This window comes from Salmo salar, chromosome ssa16 (assembly GCF_905237065.1).
Source record: "Salmo salar chromosome ssa16, Ssal_v3.1, whole genome shotgun sequence".
NCBI lineage: Eukaryota > Metazoa > Chordata > Actinopteri > Salmoniformes > Salmonidae > Salmo > Salmo salar.
This window is the reverse complement of record NC_059457.1, coordinates 77,192,342-77,209,356: the sequence shown is the minus strand read 5'-3', so window position 1 is coordinate 77,209,356 and position 17,015 is coordinate 77,192,342. Positions and strand designations below refer to the sequence as shown.

Genomic DNA, 17,015 nt, shown 5'->3' with positions numbered 1-17,015 from the left:
CCCTCCGCCACATAAGATATCGCTGGGAAATGAGCTGAGAGGGGAGAAAAAGCTCCAGCACAGGGATAGAATCTGTCTCCTGAGCCGTGTCAGCTTACCCTTCAGCCCCATTCACTGTGTCAGTCAGTCAGTCTAGTCCGTGGCATCTGGAGTCTATCTGCACATCACATCACTCTGTGCCTGCCTGTCTGTCTGTCTGCCTGTCTGTCTGCTGGATGGAGCCAGGTGCTGCTGCTACAGATTACCAACATCTGATTTCCATGAGATTCCCCTCCAAATGGCTCGTGAAGTAGTGTTGGTGGTGGTTATAGTTGCTTGAATGTCATTCTTGATGTCAATGCTCCTTTCTGACAATCTCGGGGTTATCGTATGATCCTGAGGCCTGAATCTCTCTCCATCCAGTAGAATGTAGACGTTTTTATGCTTCTACATCTGCATTGCTTGCTGTTTGGGGTTTTAGGCTGGGTTTCTGTACAGCACTTTGTGACATCAGCTGATGTAAGAAGGGCTTTAGAAATACATTTGATTGATTGAAAATAAATGTGATTTTATTAAGGTTAGATGAATAATAATGATGGCGTTTCAGTACCTCTACCAGTTGTTTGAACACGAACCGCCTCTTCAATCGCGGACACATCATCAGCATTAGCCTGATCTTTGGGGTGGCATGCATTGTATTTGATATGCATAGCACACCCAAAATGCTTTAAAGTGGATCTGACAGCGTTTTAACTACTTTGCTGACATGAAACAAACAGACAATCATAATATCAGTAAAAAATATCAAAGTCCCAGTTTATGCTACAAAACCAACTTGATAAGAGGTTTTAAAAGTAGGTTCTATTTGACTCAACGTTCCATGATGTACAGTAAGTCATTGTTGGCAGAATAGATGGATGCAGTTCATTGCATGATTCATATAATTCACCAATACATTTCTTGGTAGTCTAAAAAATATTGCTATCAGGTTGTAAATCACAGCTGGCCTGGTACATTGTTTGCTGCCTCCATTCGGGATGCACCGTTTCAGTTTCCATGACTCAATATTTTGGACAAAAACAGACGAATGTAACCAAGGCTGGGAATGTCAATACAATCAAACTAGCAAGGGCAATGATCACAAGTCAGTCATAACGTGGCTAATAGCTTGGCTAATAGCTTGCTATACAACTTGAATGACTGTTATTGTAGGTGAAAATTCATGACTGTGGTTGATTTTCCAGTATCTAGACTGTTCTCCCAAAAGTATTGAGACAGAAAACATAGGGTTAATTAATAGACATGTGTAAGCAGAGTAAAGGCTGAGCTCAGGTGAATGGTCAGAGCTGGATTAACAAAGAGTTAACCCTTGGACATATGAAAACAGAACATAAGCAGAATCCATGGGAGTGTACAGACCGGGTTAACATGGAGTTAATCACTAGACATGTTAAAACAGAACGTAAGCAGAATCCATGGGAGTGTACAGACCGGGTTAACATGGAGTTAATCACTAGACATGTTAAAACAGAACGTAAGCAGAATCCATGGGAGTGTACAGACCGGGTTAACATGGAGTTAATCACTAGACATGTTAAAACAGAACGTAAGCAGAATCCATGGGAGTGTACAGACCGGGTTAACATGGAGTTAATCACTAGACATGTTAAAACAGAACGTAAGCAGAATCCATGGGAGTGTACAGACCGGGTTAACATGGAGTTAATCACTAGACATGTTAAAACAGAACGTAAGCAGAATCCATGGGAGTGTACAGACCGGGTTAACATGGAGTTAATCACTAGACATGTTAAAACAGAACGTAAGCAGAAAATGTGTACCTTAGTTAATTATTATAGGCACCAAAAGCCATGTATCTGTAAGAAGAACCTATGTTTATACTAATCAAATATTATTAGAAAAGCACTTATATTAGGAAAGTATATAGACAATAAATATATTCTTTTTTGTATTAACACTATGGCGCCGCCACGCTTATAATCTAAATTGAGCAGATGTGGGCGTTAACAAGCAAGAATTGGGACAAGAAGATAATGGTGGCGAAAGGCCAAGGGGTGTTAATCATCTACGTAGAGGGGAGTGACCATGTGTGTTATCTGAAGGTGGAAACCTATAAAGCCTGAGGTCTGTAACAAGAAAAATCAGTTGTTCCATGGAATTGCTCGGCTCTGTTACTTTGTAATAAAGTCTATTTGAATTTACAAATTCCGGTATCTGAGAAATATTTGATTCAATATTTCCTCAACATTATCCAGTTAGCATATCGCTTGTGTTCGCAAAATTCACTCTGGCTATCTATTTCAGAACAGACTTGTCTGAGTGTGTCAGAGGGCAGAATAACTGATGCATTTACTAACGTGCTACACCGGCTGAATATGACCGGTGTCAGTAAACGTCGGCAGAAAAAGTAATAGTTCATCAAGAATGCTCTAGATAACATGTAAACAGCCTAGCTAACCAGCTCTGCTAGGCCGAGTAAAGTGGTCAGAGTGAGGTGTTCTCTCATTTGTGTCTGGAAGTAGCAAGCTAGCCAACTTTAGCCAGTTAGCTTGGGTGCTGGCAAGCTGCAGAAGGACGGGAAGTCTACAATTCCCCATCGTTTATCAGTACAATTTTGACGGCCAACTAGCTGAAACAATTTGAGAGGGTTTACAGTGCATTCGGAAAGTATTCAGACCCCTTGACTTTTTCCATATTTTGTTACGTGATTTTTTTCCCTCATCAATCTACACACAATACTCCATAATGACAAAGGAAATACAGATAAATCCTTTACATAAGTATTCAGACCCTTTACTCAGTACTTTGTTGAAGGACCTTTGGCAGTGATTACAGCCTCAAGTCTTCTTGGGTATGAAACTACAATCTGGGCACACCTGTATTTCAGATCTTCTCCCATTCTTCTCTGCAGAACCTCTCAAGCTCTGTCAGGTTGGATGGGGAGCGTCACTGCACAGCTATTTTCAGGTCTCTCCAGAGATGTTCGATTGGGTTCAAGTCTGGGCTCTGGTGGAGCCACTCAAGGACATTCAGAGACTTGTCCCGAAGTCACTCCTGCATTGGCAAACTCCAAGTGGGCTGTCATGTGCCTTTTACTGAGGAGTGGCTTCCGTTTAGCCACGCCTGATTGGTGGAGTGCTGCAGAGATGGATGTCCTTCTGGAAGGTTCTACCATCTCCACAGAGAAACTCTGGAGCTCTGTCAGAGTGACCATCGTGTTCTTGGTCATCTCCCTGACCAAGGCCCTTCTCCCCCGATTGCTCAGTTTGGCCGGGTGGAAAGCTCTAGAAAGAGTCTTGGTGGTTCCAAACTTCTTCCATTTAAGAATGATGGAGGCCACTGTGTTCTTGGGGACCTTCAATGATGCAGAAATGTTTTGGTACCCTTCCCCAGATCTGTACCTCGACAATCCTATCTCGGAGCTCTACGGACAATTCCTTTGACCTCGTGGCTTGGTTTTTGATCTGAAATGCACAGTCAACTGTCGGACCTTATATAGACAGGTGTGTGCCTTTCCAAATTATGTCCAATCAATTTAATTTACCACAGGTGGACTCCAATCAAGTTGTAGAAACATCACAAGGATGATCAATAGGAAAAGGATGCACCTGAGCTCAATTTCGAGTCTCATAACAAAGGGCCTGAATACTTACGTAAATAAGGTATTTCTGTTTAGTTTTTTTAATAAATTTGCAAAAATGTCTAAAAACCTGTTTCACTTTGTCATTGTGGGGTATTGTGTGTAGATTGATGAGGAACAGATGTATTTAATTAATTTTAGGATAAGGATGTAACGTAACAAAATGTGGAAAAGGGGAAGGGGTCTGAATACTATCTGAATGCACTGTACTGTATCTAATGTTCTTTCATTATGTTTTAGCTCATCTTGCTCTGGCTAGCATTAGTTGTTGATGTTGTTGTTGATGATGTGCATAACTGAGGGAGAGAAAACCTACCTTTTCGTGGTTGTTTGATCAATAGGACTGTAAAGTTCCCAAATGTAAGAGGACTCCCATGATATTTACATATTTACAGAAATCCATTCAGGTGTATTTTGTGGCTTTTGCCAAATGTGTTCTAATGATCTAACGTCCAGTTCAACGTGAATGATGGCAGGCCATTGTGGCAAATGGCTTGTTTGCATGAAGGCCTACTGTAGCTTTGATTGGCTATGGCGCACCGGTGTGCGTAGACTCTGGTCCTGGACAAGACAGTTGTTTTTATTTGGTTTTATTTACTGCAGTGTCTATTATTTGTCAAAACTTCACGGCTGGTTTCCCACTCTATAATGCTATAGAATTTTCACAAATGCCTTAGTATATGTAATTCCCAAACATTCTAAGAATTTCTGAAAATGTGAAAATGACCATATCTAAGTGCTTGCTTGTCAGAAAATGTTTTAAAAAGTGTCATATTCTTTGTGGGAGTGTATATGAACAGATTTTAATAAGATTTCCCTTTAAATAGCACTGAGGCTGTTGTGTGTAGAACATCTTTCACCATGCACGCTGTGAATCATGTTTCACACTCACACTAATTGGTAGGGTGGAACAATAAGGGTACTGGGCTAATAACCACCCCCTGCCCTTTGTGTAGAGGACGCCAGGAGTGTGCGTGGGAGAGAGTGAAAGAGAGTTCAGCAGTGTTCAGGAGCATGAGGGAGAGAGTGGGAGAGAATGGGAGGAGGGATGGGAGCTTCTGAGGCGGTAGGAGAGCTTCAGAGGGGATATGAGAGCTTCAGATGGGATAGGAGAGCTTCAGAGGGGATAGGAGAGCTTCAGAGGGGATAGGAGAGCTTCAGATGGGGCAGGAGAGCTTCAGATGGGATAGGGAACTTCAGAAGGGGTAGGAGAGCTTCAGATGGGATAGGGGAACTTCAGAAGGGGCAGGAGAGCTTCAGAGCGGATATGGGAACTTCAGAGGGGATAGGAGAGCTTCAGAGGGGATAGGAGAGCTTCAGAGGGGATAGGAGAGCTTCAGAGGGGATAGGAGAGCTTCAGAGGGGATAGGAGAACTTCAGAGGGGGCAGGGGAACTTCAGAGGGGATAGGGGAACTTCAGAGGGGATAGGGGATCTTCAAAGGGGATAGGAGAGCTTCAGAGGGGGCAGGGGAACTTCAGAGGGGATAGGGGAACTTCAGAGGGGATAGGAGAGCTTCAGGGGGGCAGGGGAACTTCAGAAGGGGTAGGAGAGCTTCAGAGGGGATAGGAGAGCTTCAGAGGGGTTAGGAGAGCTTCAGAGGGGATAGGAGAGCTTCAGAGGGGATAGGAGAGCTTCAGAGGGGATAGGAGAGCTTCAGAGGGGATAGGAGAGCTTCAGAGGGGATAGGGGAACTTCAGAGGGGATAGGGGAGCTTCAGATGGGATAGGAGAGCTTCAGAGGGGATAGGGGAACTTCAGAGGGGATAGGAGAGCTTCAGAGGGGATAGGAGAACTTCAGAGGGGTCAGGGGAACTTTAGGGGGGATAGGAGAACTTCAGAGGGGATAAGGGAACTTTAGGGGATAGGGGAACTTCACGGGTGTCTATGAGTTCAGGAGGATGTAGGTGTTGGAAGGCACAGCAGAGTCTGGAGGTGTGCATTAGAGCCTAGACGATAGGAGACACCATCTAATAAGAATCACCCATATTATCCATGGTACTGGAAAGACCTACATTAGTGGGCTCCACCTCTCCCAATCATTTTCCCCTGCTTTACCCACAACCATATTACTTCCTTACTACGACAACCATGCCTTATTTCCTGTTTCCTGTCTCCACAGGAAGTCAAGTCAACCTGACGTGCCAAGCGTTCTTCGGCTTCGCCGGGGAGGTCAGTCCGCTCATCTACTGGATGAAGGGAGAGAAGTTCATTGAAGACCTGGACGTGGAGAGGTTCAGAGAGAGTGACATCAAGTAAGACCATGTCACACACTTCAAGTAACACCCTGTCACACACACACACTTCAAGTAACACCCTGTCACACACACACACTTCAAGTAACACCCTGTCACACACACACTTCAAGTAACACCCTGTCACATGCACACACTTCAAGTAACACCCTGTCACACACACACACTTCAAGTAAGACCCTGTCACACACACACACTTCAAGTAACACCCTGTCACACACACACACTTCAAGTAACACCCTGTCACACACACACACTTCAAGTAACACCCTGTCACACACACACACTTCAAGTAACACCCTGTCACACACACACTTCAACTAACACCCTGTCACACACACACACTTCAAGTAAGACCCTGTCACACAGACTTCAAGTAAGACCCTGTCACACACACACACACTTCAAGTAACACCCTGTCACACACACACACTTCAAGTAACACCCTGTCACACACACACACACTTCAAGTAACACCCTGTCACACACACACACACTTCAAGTAACACCCTGTCACACACACACACTTCAAGTAACACCCTGTCACACACACACTTCAAGTAACACCCTGTCACACACACACTTCAAGTAACACCCTGTCACACACACTTCAAGTAAGACCCTGTCACACACACACACTTCAAGTAACACCCTGTCACACACACACACTTCAAGTAACACCCTGTCACACACACACACTTCAAGTAAGACCCTGTTACACACACACACTTCAAGTAACACCCTGTCACACACACACACTTCAAGTAAGAGCCTGTCACACACACACACTTCAAGTAAGAGCCTGTCACACACACTTCAAGTAAGACCCTGTCACACACACACACTTCAAGTAAGACCCTGTCACACACACACTTCAAGTAAGACCCTGTCACACACACACACTTCAAGTAAGACCCTGTTACACACACACACTTCAAGTAAGACCCTGTTACACACACACACTTCAAGTAAGACCCTGTTACACACACACACATCGCATGAGGTCATATGGGAGTGGTATGTTCTATTAAACATATGTACAGAGAATATACATACATTCCTGCATGAACTGTCAAAAGTCAAAGCCACAGTTTTGACCAACACACTTGTGATGCTGTGGTATGTTGTAATGCTATTACCAGACTATGGTATGATGTAATGCTATTACCAGGCTATGGTATGATGTAATGCTATTACCAGGCTGTGGTATGATGTAATGCTATTACCAGGCTGTGGTATGTTGTAATGCTATTACCAGGCTGTGGTATGATGTAATGCTATTACCAGGCTGTGGTATGATGTAATGCTATTACCAGGCTGTGGTATGATGTAATGCTATTACCAGACTATGGTATGATGTAATGCTATTACCAGGCTGTGGTATGTTGTAATGCTATTACCAGGCTGTGGTATGATGTAATGCTATTACCAGACTATGGTATGATGTAATGCTATTACCAGGCTGTGGTATGATGTAATGCTATTACCAGACTGTGGTATGATGTAATGCTATTACCAGGCTGTGGTATGATGTAATGCTATTACCAGACTATGGTATGATGTAATGCTATTACCAGACTGTGGTATGATGTAATGCTATTACCAGGCTGTGGTATGATGTAATGCTATTACCAGGCTGTGGTATGATGTAATGCTATTACCAGACTGTGGTATGATGTAATGCTATTACCAGACTGTGGTATGATGTAATTCTATTACCAGGCTGTGGTATGATGTAATGCTATTACCAGACTATGGTATGATGTAATGCTATTAACAGGCTGTGGTATGATGTAATGCTATTACCAGGCTGTGGTATGATGTAATGCTATTACCAGACTATGGTATGATGTAATGCTATTACCAGGCTGTGGTATGATGTAATGCTATTACCAGGCTGTGGTATGATGTAATGCTATTAACAGGCTGTGGTATGTTGTAATGCTATTACCAGGCTGTGGTATGATGTAATGCTATTACCAGACTATGGTATGATGTAATGCTATTACCAGACTATGGTATGATGTAATGCTATTACCAGACTATGGTATGATGTAATGCTATTACCAGGCTGTGGTATGATGTAATGCTATTAACAGACTGTGGTATGATGTAATGCTATTACCAGACTATGGTATGATGTAATGCTATTACCAGGCTGTGGTATGATGTAATGCTATTACCAGACTATGGTATGATGTAATGCTATTAACAGGCTTATTCATCTTGAATTCAGATATTCCTGAATCTATATTGACTATACAGTATCTGACCCAAGAGAAGCACGACTGTATCTTTATGTTTTAATAACCCTAAGTACTGTTATTCTCTAATGTGCCTGTTCATTCATGGGCAGAATGGAAGACACTGTTATTCTCTAATGTGCCTGTTCATTCATGGGCAGACTGGAAGACACTGTTATTCTCTAATGTGCCTGTTCATTCATGGGCAGAATGGAAGACACTGTTATTCTCTAATATGCCTGTTCATTCATGGGCAGAATGGAAGACACTGTTATTCTCTAATGTGCCTGTTCATTCATGGGCAGACAGGAAGACACGGTTATTCTCTAATATGCCTGTTCATTCATGGGCAGAATGGAAGACACTGTTATTCTCTAATGTGCCTGTTCATTCATGGGCAGAATGGAAGACACTGTTATTCTCTAATGTGCCTGTTCATTCATGGGCAGACTGGAAGACACTGTTATTCTCTAATGTGCCTGTTCATTCATGGGCAGACTGGAAGACACTGTTATTCTCTAATGTGCCTGTTCATTCATGGGCAGACTGGAAGACACTGTTATTCTCTAATATGCCTGTTCACTCATGGGCAGACTGGAAGACACTGTTATTCTCTAATATGCCTGTTCACTCATGGGCAGACTGGAAGACACTGTTATTCTCTAATGTGCCTGTTCATTCATGGGCAGACAGGAAGACACGGTTATTCTCTAATGTGCCTGTTCATTCATGGGCAGACTGGAAGACACTGTTATTCTCTAATGTGCCTGTTCATTCATGGGCAGACTGGAAGACACTGTTATTCTCTAATGTGCCTGTTCATTCATGGGCAGACAGGAAGACACTGTTATTCTCTAATGTGCCTGTTCATTCATGGGCAGACTGGAAGACACTGTTATTCTCTAATGTGCCTGTTCACTCATGGGCAGACTGGAAGACACTGTTATTCTCTAATGTGCCTGTTCATTCATGGGCAGACTGGAAGACACTGGTGTGAAGTTTAAATTGAAGGTAGCAGACAGTCTGGTGGTTAAGAGCGTTGGGTGTGAAAGCTGAGCCGACAAGGTGAAAAGCTGTCGATGGGCCGTTAGTAAGACACTTAATAACCCTAATTGCTCCAGGGTCACCCGTTGATAATGGCTGACCCTGGCCGTGACCCCACTCTCCCAGTTTGTCTTACCCCACTCTCCCAGGGTGTCTCACCCCACTCTTCCAGGGTGTCTCACCCCACTCTCCCAGGGTGTCTCACCCCACTCTCCCAGGGTGTCTCACCCCACTCTCCCAGGGTGTCTCACCCCACTCTCCCAGGGTGTCCACCCCACTCTCCCAGGGTGTCTCACCCCACTCTCCCAGGGTGTCTCACCCCACTCTCCCAGGGTGTATCACCCCACTCTCCCAGGGTGTCTCACCCCACTCTCCCAGGGTGTCTCACCCCACTCTCCCAGGGTGTCTCACCCCACTCTCCCAGGGTGTCTCAAGGAGAGTTGGGATATGCAAAACAACACATGCATATTAATACACGCTTGTACTTGTATGAAATAGGACAAATATAAGCACCCACCAAATGATTGTTATTATGTTTTAAGCTGTTACCATGAAAACTCTAATTATTGTGTTTATATATTAAGCTGTTACCATGAGAACGGGTGCCCTAGTGATTCCTATGCACACGTGCAGAATGCGATCTAAGATTACCAGTCCAGGATAATAGATACGATTTCAGATAGCCTGGAGCCGTTCTCCTCCCGTGTTTGCATGCATATACAGAGGAGGTCAGGAGCATTTATCCTCATGCAAGAGAGTCAGGAATACACAGCGCAATAACAACCATTTAAAGGCCAGTTACCACAAATACCTCACCACACTCTGACAGCTCTAGTAGAAAAATGGAACTTTTTCGTCACCAGCCATAGCTATTTCTTCAATAACATCAATGAATGTTTAATGGCGTTAGTCAATAATTCAGGCGATCATACATTCTTTATTATTGCACGGCGTGTGTGTGTTCTCTGAAAGCGATCAGGCACGCTTGCTTTGCTTATCACGTTGCTGGTCTTGAATGCTAAAGTTATACTGAGTGGGCGTGAGCTGAGGAGCTAGAGAGGAAAGCAAGGGAACTCTGGGAGTTTTCTTTTACTTTGATTTGTGGGCGTCTGGTGGGAACAGCTCTGCTCTTCAGCCCTGGAGAAACATATACACATACACACAGACACGAATACACACACATACACACAGACACGAATACACACACATACACACAGACACGAATACACACACACATACACACAGACACGAATACACACACACATACACACAGACACGAATACACACACATACACACAGACACGAATACACACACATACACACAGACACGAATACACACACATACACACAGACACGAATACACACACACACACACAGACACGAATACACACACACACACACAGACACGAATACACACACACACACAGACACGAATACACACACATACACACAGACACGAATTCACACACATACACACAGACACGAATACACACACATACACACAGACACGAATACACACACATACACACAGACACGAATACACACACACATACACACAGACACGAATACACACACATACACACAGACACGAATACACACACACACAGACACGAATACACACACATACACACAGACACGAATACACACACATACACACAGACACGAATACACACACACACACACAGACACGAATACACACACACACACACAGACACGAATACACACACACACACACAGACACGAATACACACACATACACACAGACACGAATTCACACACATACACACAGACACGAATACACACACATACACACAGACACGAATACACACACATACACACAGACACGAATACACACACACATACACACAGACACGAATACACACACATACACACAGACAGGAATACACACACACACAGACACGAATACACACACATACACACAGACACGAATACACACACACAGACACGAATACACACACAGACACACAGACACGAATACACACACATACACACAGACACGAATACACACACACAGACACGAATAGACACACAGACACACAGACACACAGACACGAATACACACAGACACACAGACACACAGACACGAATACACACACACACAGACACAAATACACACATACAAACACACAGACACACACACACACAGACACACACACACACAAATACACACACAGACACACATAAATACACACACACAGACACACACACACACACAAATACACGCACACAGACACACATAAATACACACACACAGACACACACATACACACATGCAGACACAGACACACGCACAGACACACACTTACAAACACACAGACACACACACACAGACACACACACACTCAGACACAGACACACACACAAATACACACACACTCACGCATCGAACACACACACACACACACGGGCTGAATACTCCATGGATCACCTGTACATATACAGTACCTGTCCAGGGGACTCTCACAGACATGGAGCATCTGTCTCTTTGTCTTCACAATCCATCCATCCGTCCGTTAATCCAACAGTCAACCCATTCCTCCGTTAATCCAACAGTCAATCCATTCCTCCGTTAATCCAACAATCCATTCATCCGTCCGTTAATCCAACAGTCAATCCATTCCTCCGTTAATCCAACAGTCAAACCATTCCTCCGTTAATCCAACAGTCAATCCATTCCTCCGTTAATCCAACAATCCATTCATCCGTCCGTTAATCCAACAGTCAATCCATTCCTCCGTTAATCCAACAGTCAAGCCATTCCTCCGTTAATCCAACAGTCAATCCATTCCTCCATTAATCCAACAATCCATCCATCCATTCCTCCATTAATCCAACAATCCATCCATCCATTCCTATGTTAATCCAACAGTCCATCCATCCATTCCTATGTTAATCCAACAATCCAACCATCCATTCCTCCATTAATCCAACAATCCATCCATCCATTCCTATGTTAATCCATTAGTCCATCCATCCATTCCTCCGTTAAACCAAATGTCATCCATCCATTCCTTCGTTAATCCAACAATCCATCCATCCATCCCTCCGTTAATCCAACAGTCCATCCATTCCTCTGTTAATCCAACAGTCCATCCATTCCTCTGTTAATCCAACAGCCCATCCATCCATTTCTCTGTTAAACCAACAGTCCATCCATTCTTCTGTTAATCCAACAGCCCATTCGTTCCTCTGTTAATCCAACAGTCCATCTATCCATTCCTCTGTTAATCCAACAGCCCATCCATCCATTTCTCTGGTAATCCAACAGTCCATCCATTCCTCTGTTAATCCAACAGCCCATCCATCCATTTCTCTGGTAATCCAACAGTCCATCCATTCCCCTGTTAATCCAACAGTCCATCTATCCATTTCTCTGTTAATCCAACAGTCCATCCATTCCTCTGTTAATCCAACAGTCCATCCATTCCTCTGTTAATCCAATAGTCCATCTATCCATTTCTCTGTTAAACCAACAGTCCATCCATTCCTCTGTTAATCCAATAGTCCATCCATTCCTCTGTTAATCCAATAGTCCATCCATTCCTCTGTTAATCCAATAGTCCATCTATCCATTTCTCTGTTAATCCAATAGTCCATCCATCCATTCTTCCATTAATCTAACAGTCCATCCATCCAATTCATCCATCTTCAGCATCTGGCTGTGCTTTTATTCAAGCCAATTCACTTCAATATGCTTTATTGGTCCGCAAGGGGCAATTATAGCAGGACTGACCATGGCATGGCAGACATTGCATTACCATAACAACAACAGAGAACAGGAAACGCTGAAAACACATAATAACACTTATTGCTCCAGTGATCAAGAGTTCCAAGGAAAAACAGCCGTCCACAATACTCCATACTTGCTAACTTGAGTCCCTATAGGTTTTCTCTATTGGTCATTGATGTTTAACGCGCATTCTGATATGTCCGGAGACCTCCCTCTGTAGAACAGTAGCTACATCAGGAACACCTTCCGTAACTACCCTCACAATGTACTCAAACCTCCACAGGAATCAATTCATCATTCTATAAACGTCTCAGAGAAAACTCAAATACGAATGATGCGTTTGATCAAGGTTTTACTCCTAAATAACAATGCATTTCATCCAGAATTTGCTTCTCCAACCTCTTTTGTGACCCCCTTGTACGGTATCCATATTAGGAAGTCCCTGGAACCAAATGGCACACCATTCCCTAAATCAGGGGTGGGCAAAGTTAGGGGGCTCTGGTCAAAAGTAATGCAATATGAAGGGAACGGTGCCATTTGGGACGAAGCCTCAGCTGTCAGGCCCCTTCCCTACCTATATTCCATTGGATACATATCTCCATGCTCGGCAGATGTGAGCTAATGAAAAGGTTAGGTGGAACATGGAGTGGGACAAGCAGGGAAGAGAGGAGATGAGACAGTGAAAGGCATGACATTTGGAAACGTCTCTCTGTAAGCTAGCAGGTTCAGAGTACCTGGAGCAGATCTCTCACTCCAAACCTGGTGATGACTTCATACCAAATAGGCTTGGAATAAATCAATGAAAAAGAGAGGGAGACAGAGAACGAGAGGGAGGGAGGGAGGGAGGGAGGGAGGGAGGGAGGGAGGGAGGGAGGGAGGGAGGGAGGGAGGGAGGGAGGGAGGGAGGGAGAAGGAGAGGGAGAGGGGGTGAAAGACTGAGAGATCAGAGAGAGAAACCGAGGGACCAGAGGGAGAGCGAGAGACAGAGACCAGAGAGAGAGAGTGACTGAGAGACCAGAGAGAGAGAGAGAGTGACTGAGAGTCCAGAGAGAGAGAGAGAGAGAGACCAGAGCGAGAGCGAGAAACCGAGAGACCAGAGAGAGAGAGAGAGAGAGAGACCAGAGAGAGAGAGAGAGACAGAGACCAGAGAGAGAGAGTGACTGAGAGACCAGAGAGAGAGAGTGACTGAGAGACCAGAGAGAGAGTGACTGAGAGTCCAGAGAGAGAGAGAGAGAGAGACCAGAGCGAGAGCGAGAAACCGAGAGACCAGAGAGAGAGAGAGACAGAGACCAGAGAGAGAGAGTGACTGAGAGACCAGAGAGAGAGAGTGACTGAGAGACCAGAGAGAGAGAGACCGAGAGACCAGAGAGAGTGCGAGAGACAGAGACCAGAGAGAGAGAGTGACTGAGAGACCAGAGAGAGAGAGAGAGTGACTGAGAGTCCAGAGAGAGAGAGAGAGAGAGACCAGAGCGAGAGCGAGAAACCGAGAGACCAGAGAGAGAGAGAGAGAGAGAGACCGAGACCAGAGAGAGAGAGTGACTGAGAGTCCAGAGAGAGACAGAGAGACTAAGAGTCCAGAGAGAGAGAGAGAGACCAGAGCGATAGAGAGAGAGACTGAGAGTCCAGAGAGAGACCGAGAGACCAGAGAGAATGCGAGAGACAGAGACCAGAGAGAGAGAGTGACTGAGAGACCAGAGAGAGAGAGTGCGAGAGACAGAGACCAGAGAGAGAGAGAGAGACTAAGAGTCCAGAGAGAGAGAGTGACTGAGAGACCAGAGAGAGAGAGAGAGACTAAGAGTCCAGAGAGAGAGAGTGACTGAGAGTCCAGAGAGAGAGAGAGAGAGACTAAGAGTCCAGAGAGAGAGAGAGACCAGAGCGAGAGAGAGAGACTAAGAGTCCAGAGAGAGAGAGACCAGAGCGAGAGACAGAGACCAGAGAGAGAGAGTGACTGAGAGACCAGAGAGAGAGAGAGAGACTAAGAGTCCAGAGAGAGAGAGAGAGACCAGATCGAGAGCGAGAAACCGAGAGACCAGAGAGAGAGAGAGTCTCTCCCAGGCTGTAGTATTGAACATGTGAAGACCTAGTTGTCTTAGGTCACACAATAGTTACCCAGAAGAAAATGGGGGAGGGTCATGCTTTTTAAATTTCAGTCATGGGGAAGGTTTAGTATTTTGTTGTTTTTTTGTCCAGGGCAGGGTGATGTAATTTGTAATAAATAAAGTGTCATATTTCTCAGGGTTTGATAATTAGTTGCTTATTATATTATTTAATGTGTACCCGATGATGCCCCTCATCCCTGATTTTCTGCTGGGAGCACAATATCAAGTGAGCCCAGTGTGGTCGCACTAAAATGATCCATAGCCTATACAAGCCTTTCTCAAATCCCAGTCTGTGGAGGAATGCTTTCCAGTCTGCAGCATATTTATCTTCAATATGATTTGTATTTTTTTGTGGTCTGTGGCATATTTGACTGAAATAAATACGTGCAGTGGAACTACTTGTGCAATGCGCTGAACTATGTATGCAGCAGTAAACAAATTGTGTTGCCATGACTAATTATAGCTACACCAAACACACACACACACACACAAGCTAGCCCTGCTGCTCAGCCTCTCTCTCTCTCTCTCTCTCTCCCTGGATTTGTTTCAAAGAACAGCTGCCCACCAAACCCAGTCTGTGTGATATGTCAGACTTGCCTCAGCCGATATGCTATGAAGCCATCGAAAATACTCTGAAATTTAGAAGCAAAGCTTCCATATCTCAAGGATAAAACAGACCATTATTTATTTATTTCAAACCAAACAAACAAAAATGCTGCACAATAATTTCACAGACAATGAGAGTTTACTGAAGGCTTCGTACTTCCTCTCTCATAGCATTTCCTAGTGCCAGGCTCCTTTCACTATAGTAGAAAAGCTGGTCATGCCCTCGGTCGTGGATGCTTGCCCAGAGGTTTTAGCTGCTTCTACAAAGATCAGTGAAATCCCACGTTCCAATGACACTGTCACGCGTAGAATCCAGGTTCTGGCAGATGATATAGAATCACATGGAGGTTTTAGACAGAGCCCGCACATCAAATTGGTTTGTAATCCAATTAGATGCCGCTTCTTGTATATATTAGCTACATATGAAGAATGTCTTTCTTGCAGAGAGTTGCCTCAGAATAAAACTGCAGATTAAATATTCTGTGTTCTGAACGAGTACGTAACGGGACATGGATTACGATGAGACCATTGTATCGGGATCTGTAGGCCTACGGACGAGTCGACTGCTCAACCAAAACCATGCAGGTGACATTTTCCAAACATACAATAAAATTGCGATTTCAAGAAAAAGCTGGGTGCCTGGAGAGACAAAGTGGATAGAGGCATTTTCTCCCATCTATTCTCTACTGTGGTTGCCGTGGGTGATGTAGACATGGATCACATGTGTACATTGATGGGGTCACATCTGAGCAAAACTCTACTCAAATTCGACGATTACTTCCCCTGACTATCTGATCCACGCCCGGGAAAGCAGTGGATGTGTAATCCGTTCACCAGCACTGAAGAGACTCACAGCTTGTCACTGGTTCCTGTGACCAAGACCTGCGTTCGTTTTAATGAGAGGAAGACATGAATCCCCTTTCCTTCTACATACTTATGAAAGACCAGCTTCTGGTTCCAGATCTCTTTGTGCTGTCTTTTCAACTCCCAGGGTCATTGCATGATCACAACTATAGAAGTTTGCTATAGGCCTACAACACAAACAGGTATGGGACCACCAGGCTGATGTTTGCTGCAACAAAATCTAAATAGCGCAGCAGACTGGCTGTCGAAAACACCTCTGGCACAAACCAGTTTGAGAAAGGCTGGCCTATAATATAGGCTACACTAAGAGCATGTTCGGAGACACACAGGTGTCACGGATCCCTCTGGAACTTTCATTGTGCACACCTGGCCCCTATTCCCACTGATTGTATTTGTATATATGTGCCCTTTGTTCACCATGGTGCTGCCGATTATTGTTACTATGTCCGTTGGTGCGTGGGAGTACCTGTGCTGTGTGTTTCGGGCTTTCGTGCCCTTGTGGATTGAACAGATTA

General features: G+C 44.4%; 1 protein-coding gene across 2 annotated transcripts in view; it reads left to right on the top strand.

The window, feature by feature from the left end:
- The window catches only part of LOC106574938 (interleukin-1 receptor accessory protein-like 1-B), a 332,683-nt gene that overhangs the window by 256,136 nt on the left and 59,532 nt on the right, over positions 1 to 17,015 (top strand). For both annotated transcript variants that reach the window (XM_045697956.1, XM_045697955.1), the window contains exon 7: positions 5,761 to 5,893. In XM_045697956.1, the coding sequence (XP_045553912.1) occupies positions 5,761 to 5,893 (133 nt within the window). The remainder of the gene's footprint in view (positions 1 to 5,760; positions 5,894 to 17,015) is intronic.